The sequence below is a fragment of the Danio rerio genome, chromosome 24 (genome assembly GCF_049306965.1).
Source record: "Danio rerio strain Tuebingen ecotype United States chromosome 24, GRCz12tu, whole genome shotgun sequence".
Lineage (NCBI taxonomy): Eukaryota > Metazoa > Chordata > Actinopteri > Cypriniformes > Danionidae > Danio > Danio rerio.
The window spans coordinates 1,313,886-1,330,000 of record NC_133199.1 but is presented as its reverse complement, the minus strand read 5'-3'; the positions used below and the strand labels follow the sequence as shown (position 1 = coordinate 1,330,000).

Below are 16,115 nucleotides of genomic sequence, written 5' to 3'. Positions count from 1 at the left end.
GAACATCAACAAGGCTAGTCCACCTGGGACTTCTGGGTAAATGTTTTGACTTGCCTGTACTTAAAAGTGTGTGTGCACTTCAATGTTCTTATAGTTTTGAAGGTTATTTTAATACTATTTTTACATTTGCGGTAAGTTTGAGTTTAGGTTTAGTTTCATTATTGCATTTTTTTAGGTAAAAAAATTACTGTTTAATTTGTATTTACTTTCAGTTAAGAGGTGTTTTAATGCGTCTTCTAGTATTAAAAATAAAATAATTGCTTGAACAGACACGGTACGATAGTTTCGGTTTGCTTTCTCGCTTAACAAAGTGCTTGTTTTCCAATTAATAACTTTCTTTCACTCTTAGAAAAATCTTTTGAGGGATTTATTTTAACGTGCACAAACAACAGCAGCCTGAACAACAGAACATTGTTGTCTAATTTTACCTCTAGTGCTTCTGGTAAGAGGAATACATGCATATAAAATCAACAAACACAAATATGTTTCACAACAAAATAAATAACCTCGTCATGTAGCCTGTCATTTTTCTATTTGCTCTGTAAGTTCAAGATGATGGCACCAAGGTCAGCTGTTTAATTTTACAATAGACTATAGAGAGTCATGTGATCTCACTTTTCAATCCAGTAAAACAGAACGGCAAATTGGAAAATGAAAGAAACACCATTGAAAGGAATTTATTAAATAGCTTCATATTAAAGATAATATATGCATCTAAAAGAAAGGATGAATATTTATTAATTTAGAAAACAATCAATATTTCTTCCCATTTTTATTTTTATCTCTTAGTTATTCAGTGAATGTTGTTCATTTCATTTTACTTTTCATTTATTGTGAATATTTGATCAAATCTTAGTTAGCAAACATGTTTTTGTCTGTTAGCTTTAGTTCTTCGTTTACTAAAATATCCTTGATGCTCCTTGATTAAATCCAAAGTGAGTTTTATTGAGTATGATGGAGATACTTCACTATGTCTTAATCATGTTGTTTCAAGCACCAGTCACTTCATCGAGTGCATATAAAACATTTAATAAGATCAGCCTCATATGCGCTTGTGCTTTCTTTTTGGGTTCATTTTCATCATTAGCCCACAACACACCCCAAAAAATCAAGCATCAGCCATATTCCGAGCAGGGTGGGCCTCCACCACGGCCCATAAACCCTGCAATCATCCAGCAAAACAACACAGACCACCGTGTTTCTGCTTCAGTGTTTGTTATTATTCCCCTTTACTCCGTCTGCCCGAGTGAACAAACAAAAAAGCTCACTTTTTCCTTCCTCTCTGTGTCCACCGTAGGTCCAGAATGTTCCAGGAACTTCACCTCCAGCAGCGGAGTCATCAAGTCGCCCGGATTTCCAGAGAAATACCCCAATAATTTGGACTGCACGTTCATGATCTTTGCTCCTAAGATGTCAGAAATCGTTTTAGAGTTCGAGAGTTTTGAGCTGGAGCCAGACACGCAGCCGCCCGCCGGAGTCTTCTGCCGATACGACCGCCTGGAGATTTGGGACGGATTCCCTGGAGGTGAGTCAATGGAGAAAATCTGAATACTTAAACTGAAAAAAATAATCATTTAGCAGATGATTTTTGCACATTAATTCTAAAAGGCGCACACTTTAACAGAATAGCAGCCATATAGTTGGATCATGTTCATATAGAGACGTGCAGAAACACAAACATATATGACAACAAGAATCTGGTAACTATTTAGTTTAACAGTGCAATGTGTTGGGCTGACGACTAGTGGTTGAACTAAGTATTGCAGTCCAAGTTCGAAATATTGTCTGTGGTAGTATTTGAGACTTTTTCCTGTTAGTATGGGTTAGTCTCGGGCAGATTGGGGTGAAAGACTCTGGAATGTAGACTGTTGTCATAACACCTAAAATCTTCCATTCCTCAAGGTAATTGCAGTTTATATTAGTGTGTATTTGAGCTGCATAAACACACCCAACAGCCCAACAGGAAGATTCCAGCTCAAAGCGGGGAAGGAAGTCTGAGGACCAGAGATCTTATTCTGTTTCCACTTCATTATCAACTTCTTTTTCCTTCTTCTTCATCTTAACAGAAAATGAAGCCGTGAATGAATGGCACCTTTGATCTGAGAGGGCGGCTTTTCAGCTTTCCCATCAGTTATCATTTTTAACATTAGTTTCAGCAAGCAGGGCTTTATTTGTTTATTCATTTTAATTTTCAAAAACTTATGTTATTTAACATGAACATGATTCTGCTGGAGTCCTGTAGGATGTTAAAGACCACAACTCCCATCATTCCACAATCATTAAAATACACCTTTGTTTGTTGTTATTACACACCCTCTAGTGGCCAAAATAACACACTGTGCCTTTAAAAGGACAGTTCACCCCCAAATTATCAATTTACTCACTGTTTATTCACCCTTAAGTGGTTCAAAAGGAGATATTTTGAAGAGAGCTGAAAACCTGTAACCATTGACTTCCACAGAACACTGAAAAAAATATGTCTGCAAACAATTTATATGTGTTGAATTTAAACAAGTGAATTAAATTTAGTAATGTTTAACTTAATTTGATTAAATTCATCTCAAATAAATAGTTTATAACCACTTAACTTAAAGAAAATTAGTAAATCCATGGAATCATTCTTGAATCATTTTATTCAGTGTATGAAAAGCTAATACTATGGAAGTCGGGATTACAGCTTTGCAGCTTTCTTCAAAATATTGTGTTCAACAAAAGAAAAAAAAACAGGCATAACATAAACAACAGCTTAATGATGACAGAGTTTTAGTGTTTGAGTGAACTATTCCTTTAAACGCTCAAAAAATAACTTTTGCTGCTTGTTTAAGCTACTTATTTAAAATGAGTTTAAATAACACAATTCTTAAGATATTTTGGGGACAACTTATTAGTTTTATGTTCAATCTAAAAGTTAATGCAATTGATTTGTGTTGGGTCAACATGAAGGAACTGTGTGGAAATGTAAAAGCATGCAATTGGTGAGTGAAATAACATTTTGGGGTGAACCATCCCTTTAAATGCAATAAATTAAATAAGATGCTAAATCATTTTTAGACTCAATCTGCAAAACAATTCCTATTTGTGAATGCAAATTGCATCCAACCTTAAGGGAGCTGTAGAACCAGTGACAACACTTGCATGCATTTTGCATTGCTTATGTTTTTTTATTATTATTATTACAGGGAAAACCAAGCAATTGGTGACTAAATAATTTTTGGGGGGTGAACTAAATTTTTAAATGAATGCAAAAAAATAAGGATGTGTTAATACTTAACGAATCTGCAAATAAATAAATATATTTAGTGAATGCAAATATTATACAACCCTGAGTGAGCTGTAGAACCAGAAACAAAGCTTGCATGTGTTTTTGGACTCTGTTTACCAGTAAAAATCACAATGAAAAGCATGAAATTAGTGAGTAAATTTTGTGGTGAACTATCCCTTTAAATGAATGCAATAAACTAAATAAGATGTTAAATAATTCTGAAAGTCAGAATCTGCAATAATAATAATAATAATAATAATAATAATAATAATAATAATAATAAAAGAAAGCTACATCTTTTTGTGAATGCAAATACTATCCAACCTTGAGGGAGCTGTAGAACCAGGGACAGGGGTTGCATGCATTTTGGACTCTGTTTACCAAAAAAAAAAAGTCTACAATGAAAAGGTGCACAGACAAAGAGCCAAAAGGGAGGTTTAAGACAAGACTTTAAAAGCAAGACACTGGTGCTCGAGGGCTTCAGTATAACTCCTCTCTACGCTTCAGACACTAGCTGCATTACCTGTGGAGCCACACCAATCAATAAGTGCATTAGTGTGGAAAGGCTGCGAGGCATGAGACAGAAGCTTCAGTGGCTTCAAGCCCCCAAACCCAACCCTCCATCACCCAGCGGACGCCCACTTTGAGGCACTCCCGGCCTGGCAGTGTCTATCCGGAGCCCCCTTCAGACAGGCTGGATGGATATTCATGGAAGAGGCTCTTTAAAATTTCATAGCGCTGTTGAGTCATGCAGATAATCCGGAGAGTTCACCACACCCAGAGCCAGAGTCTTGGCACACAATTATACACACTTGGATGCACCTGTTTCTACATTCTATGAATACTTATGAAGATTAATGTAAAGCCGCAGATCTGTTTTATGTTGTCGTACACGCACAAAGCTGCTTTAATCTCTGCTGGACTGTCAGGGGCGGATTGTTAAAGAGCCAATCACAGTGTGTTTCTCTTAAAGGGATAGTTCACACAAAAATTGTCATTCTGTCATTATTTACTCACCGTTCACTTGTATAGAAACTGTTTTAGTTTAATTCTTTGAAGTGAAAAGAAGATATTTTATGGGAACAATTTTAGCTTAGCATAGATCATTGAATTGGATTAGACCGTTAGCATCTTGCTCAAAAATGTTGCAAAAAAGTGTTTTGCTAATATACATATTAAGGTTTTCTTGAAAATCTTGCAACCATGGGAAACTGTTCAGAACTATTTTCAGGCGCTGCATTATATTATTATATCCATTACGCCACGGCAGTGACGTTACTTGATTATTACATCAGAATAAGAGTACAGTTTGTCGCCATGTCAGTCAAGAAAATATACAACTTTTCAATTTCTGTCAATCTTAGTACATGATGTAACTACAGAATTGTCAAGCTTTAAATAGGAAAATTATTTAAAACCTTAGGTCATTTTTTAGTAAGATGCTAATGGTCTAATCCCATTCAATGATTTATGCTAAGCTATGCTAAAAGTGCCAAACTTATGGACTAAATGGATGAAAAAAAGATGTGTTAACTCTCTGAAAGACAACATTTTTGTACATGCAAATTGTATCCAGCCCTGATGTAGCTGTAGAACCAGGGACAAAGGGCTTTATGCTTTTACTAAAAAAAAAAACAATCATACGTTTTTTGATTATTATACCGGAATGAAAGTATAGTTAGTAGCCATGTTAGCCTAGAAAATATTAACATTTTAATTTTCTGTCAGTCTTAGTACATGGCGTAACTACAGTACAGTCAAGCTTTAAACAGGGACATTTTTAAAACTCTTTGGCCTTTTTTTTAGCAAAATGCTAATGGTCTAATCCGATTCAATGATTTATGCTAAGCTAAGCTAAAAGTGCTCCTACCAGACTCAGATTGTCTGAATAGATTGAAAAAAATGTCAAATTTAACTGTTTTACTCTAGAAGAGCTGTAAAATTAGCATATTTCTCAATAAAAAGAGGGAGTTTTCTTTTAAAAGAAACAACAAACCTTAAAATCTCTAATAATGTTACTTTCAATCTTGATTTTGTAATATTTTTCTCAGATTTTAGCTGTTAATAAACTATTAACTAAGATTTTTTTTGTTGTATATTACTGCTGGTTAACTTTGCATGTATATGATAACTTTAACTGTTAAACCTATTAGTTACTTGGTAATTAGTTTAAGTTATTAGTAACTAATAAAGTTATGGCAACGTCAACTTTTCAGAGTTGATTGTAATGCAGTAATGTGCATCTTTTGTAGAGCTGCTTTGAAACAATAATCATTGTTGAAATCACTGTACAAATACACTTGAATTGAATTGAACAACCTTATAGTACTCGTACTCTCATTTACTAAGTATTTGACCAAGTTTTTTTTTGTTAAACTTGGGTTAATCTTGATATTTAGACTGACAACCCATTGTTTTTTGACAGTCCGGTATGCGAAATATGCACAAAAATGTGCAATATCAGTGTAATTCAAGTTTTTGCGGCTGCACAAGCTCATGAATAATTAATAAGGCAAGCACTGAGGGTGTTTACGATTGGCTGCATGTCACCAAACATTGCAATTTTACATTCTCGCACTGCCATCTACCTCATCTTGCAAGTTCTGAAACGTTGCATAACCCAGAGTTTAACAGCAGCCTTAACCTGGAAAGACGTGACATCGTATGAAAAGCCCTCCTTTCAGTACAACTTCAAAACATTGACGTCTCTCAGCCGAACGTACTGCATAACTCTCCATTTACAGCCTTGGTTGTGTTCAATTCCTTTCTTCCTGTCCCCTACAACTCCTACACGATCTTTTCTCTTTTAAAGTGGCTTCTGGGAAGTCACATCAGAGTGGCCCTGGAATGAACAATACGTGCTGGAATTTATGATCGCCACTGAAAACACAAAGCCAAGGTCACAGACACACACATGCGCGCACACACACACACACACACACACACACACACTGGCCTTTTCATTTCTATCAGAAACAAGGTGTAGAAAGAATGTTTTTCGCAATCAACACAATGTCGCCGTCCTTGGCGTTAAAACACTTACAGTATCAGATGTGTGCTGTTAGGGATGTTTTCATGCACTCTGGGCTGGTTTTGAGCCTTAATTTGGCCACAACTTTCTCTGTGTTTCAGAAAATGGATAGATGTTTTTGGGGACATGCATTTTCCTTAGAATAATATTTCTAAAGAAGCTGCTGACATGGAATTGAACCAGATTTTGGTAAAAACACTAACAATAAAAATAAAACAAAACAAATCATTTAAAAAAATTGTTATGTGTAATAACAATGAAATAAAACAAGGACAAAGTACTAAATGACTGAAATGTGTTTAATGCTTATAGCCTTTTTGGTGATGCCTCTCACATGGAGAATAAGGGCATGTGTATTGCTCATGTTTGAGTGTCAAAATCTTGATGGTTCTGTGTGTATCATCTAGCAGCTCTGAGCTTTATTTTGTATTTTGCATTGAATTTGGGTACAGCTTGATTTTCTTTCTCTGAAAGCATTTGAGAGTCTCTTTGGCTGTGTTTTGGATCATTGTCTTGCTGAAATGTCCACCCTGGTTTCATCTTCATCCTCCTGATAATGTAGATGTTGAACTGAAGCAGCTGATGTTCATTTACACTGAGGAAGGGCAGAGGGTTACTAAAGAACTACTGAGAGATTCCAGCTGCTGTCTGGGCTTTCACTGCTGAACTGCACCTTCCTTTCTTCATGTGTTCAGTACATTTTCCCTTAGTCATTTCATTTTATTACTCATAACTTTATTTGTAAACTAATTAGATGTGTTTCCTTTGCAAATATGGATTAATCTGGTTGTTTCCAACATCTGGGAAGGTTTTTAAATCAACAGCATCTTTAGAAATATGTTTACTGAGGAAAATGTTGACGTGTTCAATACTTATTTTCCCTGCTGTATATTTTGGGAAAGAAACTCGACAATAAACTCTGAGAACATTCTAGTGCCTAAAAAATTCACTACCTACATTTACTAGTGTGTTTTTGCACGCACGTTATAATCTGTCAAGAATAAAAGCCAGAAACCTGTTTCTATCTAAAGCAGGGGTGCCCAACCTTTTTCTATAAAAGGCCAAAAAGCAAACCTGATTGAGGGCTGTGGGCTGAATATAATCAAACTGTACGTATTCAATTTGCCATGGATAATTTTCTAATTTATTCTGTAATATTTGAAAATAACTAAACATCGCTTTAATGTTGACTAATGCAGGATCATTTTTAGCATTCTATAATGAACTTATTACAGTAAAACATAAACAATCTCATTTATAGCTTAAGTTCAATGCTGAATACACTAGTCAAGCTTTGATTCACTCGCAGATGTCTTGTGCATCTGTCAGGAGACTGTAGTTACATTTTAAAAATCGGATTCATTTACAGTATTTAAGTGAATCACTTAATTTAAGTTGGCTTTTTTGTACCTCAGCAATAAAACAAAGAAACAAAAGGTTACGTTAAATTTGAGATGCCCTACTTTGGGCATCTCTAATCTAAAGGGTTAATGCTGCCACCTGATAATCAACAGTAAACATGACAAATGTCACCTCTTCCCAACAGAAAAAAACAGAAAAAATCAAAAATGCATGATTATATGCTGTCATGGCTTTGCGATCAAAAATGTGCTTATAATGGAATTCAATGAGGCAAAAACAGCTCCAACCTAACCAAATGGTAGTCCATTTGAACCGTGCACAAGGGTTGAATTCTGGATTATTGATTGAACGTATTTAATCATGCCTCTCTCTCTTTGTCTCTGTTCACAGTTGGTCCATACATCGGCAGATACTGCGGACAGAATACTCCAGGACGGATCATATCCTACACTGGAACTTTGGCCATGACAATCAACACAGACAGCGCTATTGCTAAAGAAGGATTTTCAGCTAATTTCACTGTGCTGGAAAGGACGGTTCCTGATGGTAAGTCAAAGAACAAAACAGTTTACAAAATTCATTAATTTTCCTTCAGTTTAGTCCCTTAATAATCAGATATTCGCCACAGCGGAATGAACCTTCAACTATTCTATCATATGCGTTACGCAGCAAATGCCCTTCCAGCAGCAACCCAATACTGGGAAACACTCATTTATACACACATTCATACTCTACAGCCAATTTATTTCATCCAATTCCCCTGTAGCACATCTGTTTGGCCTCACAACAAGAAGATTGCTGGATTGAGTCACGACTGGGTCAGTTCATGTTTCTGTGTGGAGTTTGCATGTTCTCCCTGTGTTGGCATGGGTTTCCTCCAGGTGCTCAGATTTCCCCCACAGTCCAAACACATGCCCTATAGGGGAACTGATTACTAAATCGGACATAGTGTATGAGTGTTTGTGTAAATGTGAGTGTTTATGAGTGTTTTCCAGTACTGGGTTGCAGCTGAAAGGGCATCCGCTGCATAAAACATATGCTGGAATCGTTGGCGGTTCATTCCGCTGTGGCAACCCTTGGTGAATAAGGGACTAAACCGAAGGAAAATGAATGAATGAGCATGAGTTGTTTGACAGTGCCGTTTTCAGAACAACACAGGAATGTTAGCGAATGTTTGCTGTGAATGTCTTCACAAAGCTGAAGCATTTCCTGATGGGTGGGGTAGAAACCCATATCCCACTTTCACACGCACACACACACACATGATGTAAGACGGGAAGCTGTTGAATCAGCTGTGGCCCTCTTTCATTAAGTGATTGTGTTAGGAGTCACGACCCATCTGCCCTTCTTTATGGAGGCTGGTGTGCTCTCGTTTTCAACCCAAAACTTGCTCACCCAAAGGGTTCACCTCTTCAACCCAATTTGAGAAATACCCCGACTAAACATTTAATTTCAGGACACACCAGTAACCCTCACCCACAATCATGCAGCGCATGCAAATCTATCCCTAGACACACTGTCTCCTTCTGTTTCATACAAACCCGATCAGAGGTTATTAGTGCTTGTGAATCAGCACAGATATTCAGTACATTAAAACTAATCGCTGCTGTCATGCATCCCATATGACAGCATACTATAGTGTTTTAGGGGTTTTAACCATAATGTAATGTCCTAGAGTTAATTAATTCTACGCTATGGGAACAACAGCTACAGTAATATAAACAGATGACCCAATACTGTAGTTTTCTACAACTATAGGGTATATTATACTACAGTACACCACAGTTTACTATAGTAAAGTATACTACAGTATTTATTACAGTTTATCAGTTCACTGTTATTAATAGTACAGTTTGCTGGAGCATTTATTAACAATGCTTATTGTTTAGAAACACTATAGTATTAACTATATGTTACCATAGTATTATTCTCATATGGGATGGTCTGAAAAAACAATGTTTTTTTCATTTTGTCTATGAAAAATTATTATAGGAACTTATAGTAAATACTGTAGTGTCATTAAAGCATGCTATTGTAAAGTCCTTTAATGAATAGGTTGTGCTATTTCTACACACACTATGGAAACACAACAACTACAGTAATATAAACAGATGACCCAATACTGTAGTTTTCTACAACTATAGGGTATATTATACTACAGTACACCACAGTTTACTGAAGTACAGTATACTACAGTATTTATTACAGTTTATCAGTTCATTACTGTTAAACTACAGTTTGCTGGAGCATTTATTAACAATGTTTTTTAATACTATACTATTATACTTTGTTAAAATATGGTTCATTATATTACACTATAGTATTTACTATAAGTTACTATATATTTTTTTCATATTAGATGGTTTCAAAAGAACCATTTTTTTACATTTTGCCTATGAAAAAAATACTATAGTAACTTTTGATATAAGTTGATATTTTAAATACTAATTATAACCAATTTAATAACTTAATTACAGCAGCGCTTTTAAACCATGCTATTGTCAAGTACTTGAATTAGTAGGTTGTGCTAATTCGTAACACAATAACTGCAATATTATAAACAAATGACCCAATACTGTAGTTTTCGACAACTATAGGGTATATTATACTACAATAGACCACAGTTTACTATAGTAAAGTATACTACAGTACACTACAGTATTTATTAGGGATTATCAATTCACTATTATTAATACTACAGTTTGCTGGAGCATTTATTAACAATGGTTATAGTTTAGAAACACTATAGTATTAACTATATGTTACCATAGTATTATTTTCATATGGGATGTTCTGAAAAAACATTGTTTTTTTTCAATTTGCCTTTGACAAAATACTACAGTAACTTATAGTAAATACTGTAGTGTTTTTAAATGAATAGGTTGTGCTATTTCTACACATGCTATGGTAACACAACAACTACAGTAATATAAACAGATGAACCAATACTGTAGTTTTCTACAACTACAGGGTATATTATACTACAGTACACCACAGTTTACTGAAGTAAAGTATAGTACAGTATTTATTACAGTTTATCAGTTCATTACTGTTAATACTACAGTTTGCTGGATCATTTATTAACAATGGTTATTGTTCAGATACACTACAGTATTTACTAAAGTTACTATAGTATCGTGTTTATATGGGGTAATACAAACAAAAACCCAATTCTGTAAATCATAGGGTATAATATACTACAATACACCACAGTTTACTGTAGTAAAATGTTGTATACTACAGTATTTTTTTCCAGTTCATCAATTCTCTATTGTTGATACTGATAACAAAGAGCAGTAAATACAATAACATTTACTATAGTATGATTACTGTAAAACACTATTTACTATAAATTACTGTAGTATTTTTGTTCATGTGGGATGTTTCCAGTAATACTGTGAACTGTTGTTCCATGTTATCTGTATGCTCCCTGAACATATGAAGGTGTGTGTCTGTGTGTGTGTGCTACATCTAAAGCATCCCAGCTCAGGAATATATTCGGTGTGTTCACAGCAGGGGCTTTGCCCAACAGTCGCAGTCTATCAATTATTTATTGCCTCCATAAATTTACATTCTGTGGCAGCTTCCCTCGCAGTTCGACATGTTTACCAGTATATTGTGCTTCGCAGGAAAGGAAGGATATGGCCATTGGCAATAAGTCTTTAAGCGAAGGATTTTTGTCAGAGAAGCGTCATAGATTTATGGTCTCTGCCGAGCGGGACCAACAGTGACGGATGCCAGATGTAATCAGAGCACAGATCTGCTTGTTTTCAGTCATTGTTCTAAAGAATGAAAGGGTGGAGAGTGGATAGATGGCTGGGAGAGATAGAGAGATATAAAAGAGCAGAAGAGAATGAGTAATCATGTTAAGATGAAGTTTTTCAAGGGTAAAAGAGAGAAATTCATGAGGCGCACACACTTAAAAGGACTTCTTTTGGCTTTAATGTAATTTGCCGTTAGCTGTTGTGGCTAGGAAAACACTGGGATTATCTAATCAATTGCTTTAAAGTGCATAGCAGACACAAATACCTTTACAAATAGTCAATAAAGAGAATTGACAAGTGCCAAATTACAAAAAAAATTAAAATAGAGGGGATCAGGACAGGCGATGAGTTCTGTCTATATGACTATCAACTCATACACATATTAAAATCCAGATTTATTAACGTCATTTAAAGACTTTTGCCATTAAAACAGCACTGTCTGCATTTACTCAAGATACACAGTGAAGAATAGCAAGGAAAAGGTGTGGAAAGCTATTTTTTAAACCATACTAATGTAAAGTACTACAATTAAACTACTACAGTAACATAAAAATGACCCGTATTGTAGTTTTCTACAACTATAGGGTAAATATAATATAACTATAGGGTATAGGGCAAGGGTGTCCAAACATGGTCCTGGAGGGCCGGTGTCCTGTTGAGTTTAGCTCCAGCTTGCTTCAACACACCTGCCAGGATGTTTCTAGTATAATTAGTAAGAGCTTGATTAGCTAGTTCAGGTGTGTTTGATTAAGGTTGGAGCTAAACTCTTAAGGACACCAGCCCTCCAGAAACAAGTTTGGACACCCCTGGTAAAGGGTGAATAATAGCAATGTAAAAGTGTGCAAAGCTATTTTTACGGCTGTCCCCCCTCAATATGCATTTGTAAGAGTTTCCCGGTCAGATGCTAATATTATGTATTAAGTATTTAAATGAGTATTTAAATGAATCAAACAATGATTTACCAATGCTTGCACTCCTTGAATTACAGGTATTTGCATTATAAATGTTGGCATGAGATCGACTTGAGAACAGACACTGAATTCCAATCTGTCCACACATATTTATTTTATTAATGCCAGAGAATTTCCTGAATATATTGTTTGCCAAATGTCATTTTCATTTTGCTTCAGGTTTTCTGCTCCTGAACTGTCAAAATCTGACTCTCAAATAAATACAGTCATATTTTGCAGATGGATGGATAGACAGATAGATAGACAGATAGATAGATAGATAGATAGATAGATAGATAGATAGATAGATAGATAGATAGATAGATAGATAGATAGATAGATAGATAGATAGATAGATAGATAGATAGATAGATAGATAGATAGATAGATAGATAGATACTGTAATTTTTGGTCATAGTAGATCACCTTATTACACTTCTCTTCATTTATCACATCATTAATATGATTGTGCTGGTCAGTATGTAAATGAGATGTTAAGTCATTGTTGTTTAATTTGTAAGTTGTTGGTAAATCATCTGTAGAAATGTGCATGCTCATTGGTACACTTTTGGAATTGTGCTCTCATGCAAATTGAATCTGTTAGGTCATTCTTGCCCTAAATACTTCTAAGCATGCATTTCTATACTGAAATTATAGTCAAAAATTATTTTAGTCAGACCATAGAGGATTTTGCGTGGGCAATATATATATATATATATATAGGGCTTTTTATAAAAATAAATGTGATTATTTAATTCAGTTCTTGTGTTTTGCTGTGAAAATGCACCTGAATCTAAATCTGTAATCATTTATTTTATTTTATGTTTTGATCTTGATTTGACCCCCAGACAATCTTAGTCCAGCATTTCTATGATTCAGCCCCATATATTTAAGCACATGTTGTTCTGAACAGACTCTAAAAAGCATTGAATGAGTATTGTTGTATTTACTTTATTACTGTACTTTGCTTTACTGTATTTTCAAGTTTATTTTCAAGTTTGTCTTCATGTTCTACATTGCCTAATGACTTATTCGTAACTGCAAAATCACACATTAGTTGACACATTTAAGGTTATTTATTATTAATGAGTTCACCGCCCCAGGTCTATAATAAATTTAGCAATTTAACTGATGATATCCCTGCATTTGATTTATTTTTACTACGTGTTTGAGAAATAATAATAATAATAATAATTGGGATCATATTGTGCCGTGAGTTTAGCGAATTATGACCTATTTCTTACATGACATTACATTAAATTTGATTGTAGATGCGTATGATTTATTATTTTATTATTAAAATAAAGTTACTACAGAATCGTGATCTTTATTCAAATTAAAAAACATCATGACTCTTATTTCATCCAGAATGGTGCAGCCTGTCAGCGTACACTACACTCGGTGATTGGTTTATTTACAATAAAATAAATGTGTAAACTGATAGTAGCAAGTGTAGTAGCAAAAATAAAGTGTTTATTTCTGTTCTGGCTGATGGCCTGCAATGTTTTTAGAACAAGGCTTACGGTGCCAAACAAATTACACCAATAATGCTACTGTCTGTCAAACACACACATGCTTTCTCCATCTGCAACCTATGTTTAGGTCTGCATATTTACTGTAGGCTCCGTTGTATATATGTGTGTGTGTATCTGACCTGCGTGCACTTTCATTGTTATATTAGTGAACATGAGCTCACACTGTTTCAGCATCTTTACATCTGTGTGTTTGTTTGGTGTCTGTGACCTCTCGTAAATAAATTAGCATGTCTCCTAAATCCTGTCTGGATGAAGGCCCCTGGAGGTCAAAGCATGTGTTTTGCTTGCTTCAGACACACGGCCACACGACATCACAAAACAATCAGCAATAGGCTAATTCTGGGTGGCATGGCATGTGGAGTGATATACAACCTGCTTTGCTATGACCGTCTCTGATTTTCCTTTTCTACAAACACTGATGTTGGGGGAATAGTTTTCCCATGTGCTATTTAAAGGGGCAGCACTCCCCAAAATGAAAATCACCTCATTGTTTACTCTCTCTCTCTCTCTCTCTCTCTCTCTCTCTCTCTCTCTCTCTCTCTCTCATGTGGTTTTAAACCTTTATGAGTTTTTGGTCACACTTTAATTTAGTTTTATAGTACAGTTCTCGCTATTATCACACCATTAACTAAGACCTTTAGCTCAATAAACTTCTAATTTGCTAAAGAGTGATTATTTGGTTGGATTAGAATAAGAATGTGCTTAATGTATGCTTTATAAGTACTAATAAACTGTCTATATCTTAATAAATAATAAGCAAAGAGGTGATAGTGAGAATTGGTCCATATACTAAAGTGTTATAGAGTCTCTACACAACAGAAGATGTTTTGAAGAATGCTGGTTGCTGGCGCTTATTTACTTCCATAGTAGTAAAAATGAATACTATGACTGTAAGTGAGTTTCAGCAATCAGCATTCTTCAAAACATCTTCTGTTGTGTTCAACAGTTTGAAGAAGCTCAAATAGGTTTTGAACGATGACAGAATTTTCATTTTTGTATCATTTTAAAGGGATAGTTCACCCAAAAACTGAAAATTTACTCATTATTTACTCTCCGTCAAGTATTTCTAAACCTGTATGAGTTTCTTTCTTCTGTTGAACACAAAATGAGTTAATTTGAAGAATGCTGAAAACCTGTAACCATTGACTTCAATTGTAGGAAAAACAAATGCAATGGAAGTCAATGACAGAATTGAACAATGACATAATATACTTTTGTTTTTTATAAACTTAATCCCAAAAATGAAAATTTTCTCAATATTTATTACTATTAACTTTACTATACTAAACCTTTATGAGTTTCTTTCTTCTGTTGAACTCAAAATAAGATATTTTAAAAGAAAGCTAAAAGCCTGTAACCATTGACTTCAATAGTAGGAAACAGAAATATTGTGGAAGTCAATAGTTACAGGTTTACAGCAGGTTTCAAAATATCTTCTGTTGTGTTCAACAGGATAAAGAAACTTAAATAGGTTTTGAACGGTGGCAGAATTCTCTTTTTTTTTATTAACTTTCATCAATTGGCTAATAAACTGACACAATGTAAAATAATTACATTTTCTCGTGAGATCAGGCAGGAAAAACAAATGCAATGGAAGTCAACGGTTACAGAATTCCAGCATTCTCTCAAATATCTTCTTTTGTGGTCAAGAGAAGAAACAAACAAGTGAGTAAACGATGACAGATTTGTCTTTTTTGATGAACTTTGAAAAAACAGTTAATAAAATTGTATTCACCATTTTCTCTCCCTCAATTAGTTCGAAACCTATTTGATTTTCTTTATCCCATTGAACACAAAAGAATATATATTTAAAGTAAGCTGAAAACCTGTAACCACCGACTTCAATAGTTGGAAAAACAAATGCAATGGAAGGCAATAGTTGCTTTCCAGCATTCTTCAAAATATCTTCTGGAATGAACTTTGAGCCGCTATTTACTCTCCCCTATGGGAAGTCAATGGTTACAGAATTCTAGCATTCTTCAAATTATCTTCTTTTTAGTTCAACTCAAGTAAGAAACCCAATAGGTTTGGAACAGGTGAGTAATAGGTAAATAATGACAGAATTTTCATTTTGGAGTGAACTACCCCTTTAACTCTGCACTCCTTTTATAACCCTCATGACTTTTCATGCTGGACTTAAGAGCTTAAACTGAATGTTTTATGAATAAAGCTCTGCGTCTTAATGTGCTACACTTCCCACTTCCATTTAAC

General features: G+C 34.8%; 1 protein-coding gene across 24 annotated transcripts in view; it reads left to right on the top strand.

The window, feature by feature from the left end:
- Nucleotides 1–16,115, top strand: part of nrp1a (neuropilin 1a) — a 453,654-nt gene that overhangs the window by 375,377 nt on the left and 62,162 nt on the right. For all 24 annotated transcript variants that reach the window (XM_073940109.1, XM_073940107.1, XM_073940105.1 and 21 more), the window contains 2 exon segments: nt 1,298–1,525; nt 8,046–8,201. In XM_073940109.1, the coding sequence (XP_073796210.1) occupies nt 1,298–1,525; nt 8,046–8,201 (384 nt within the window).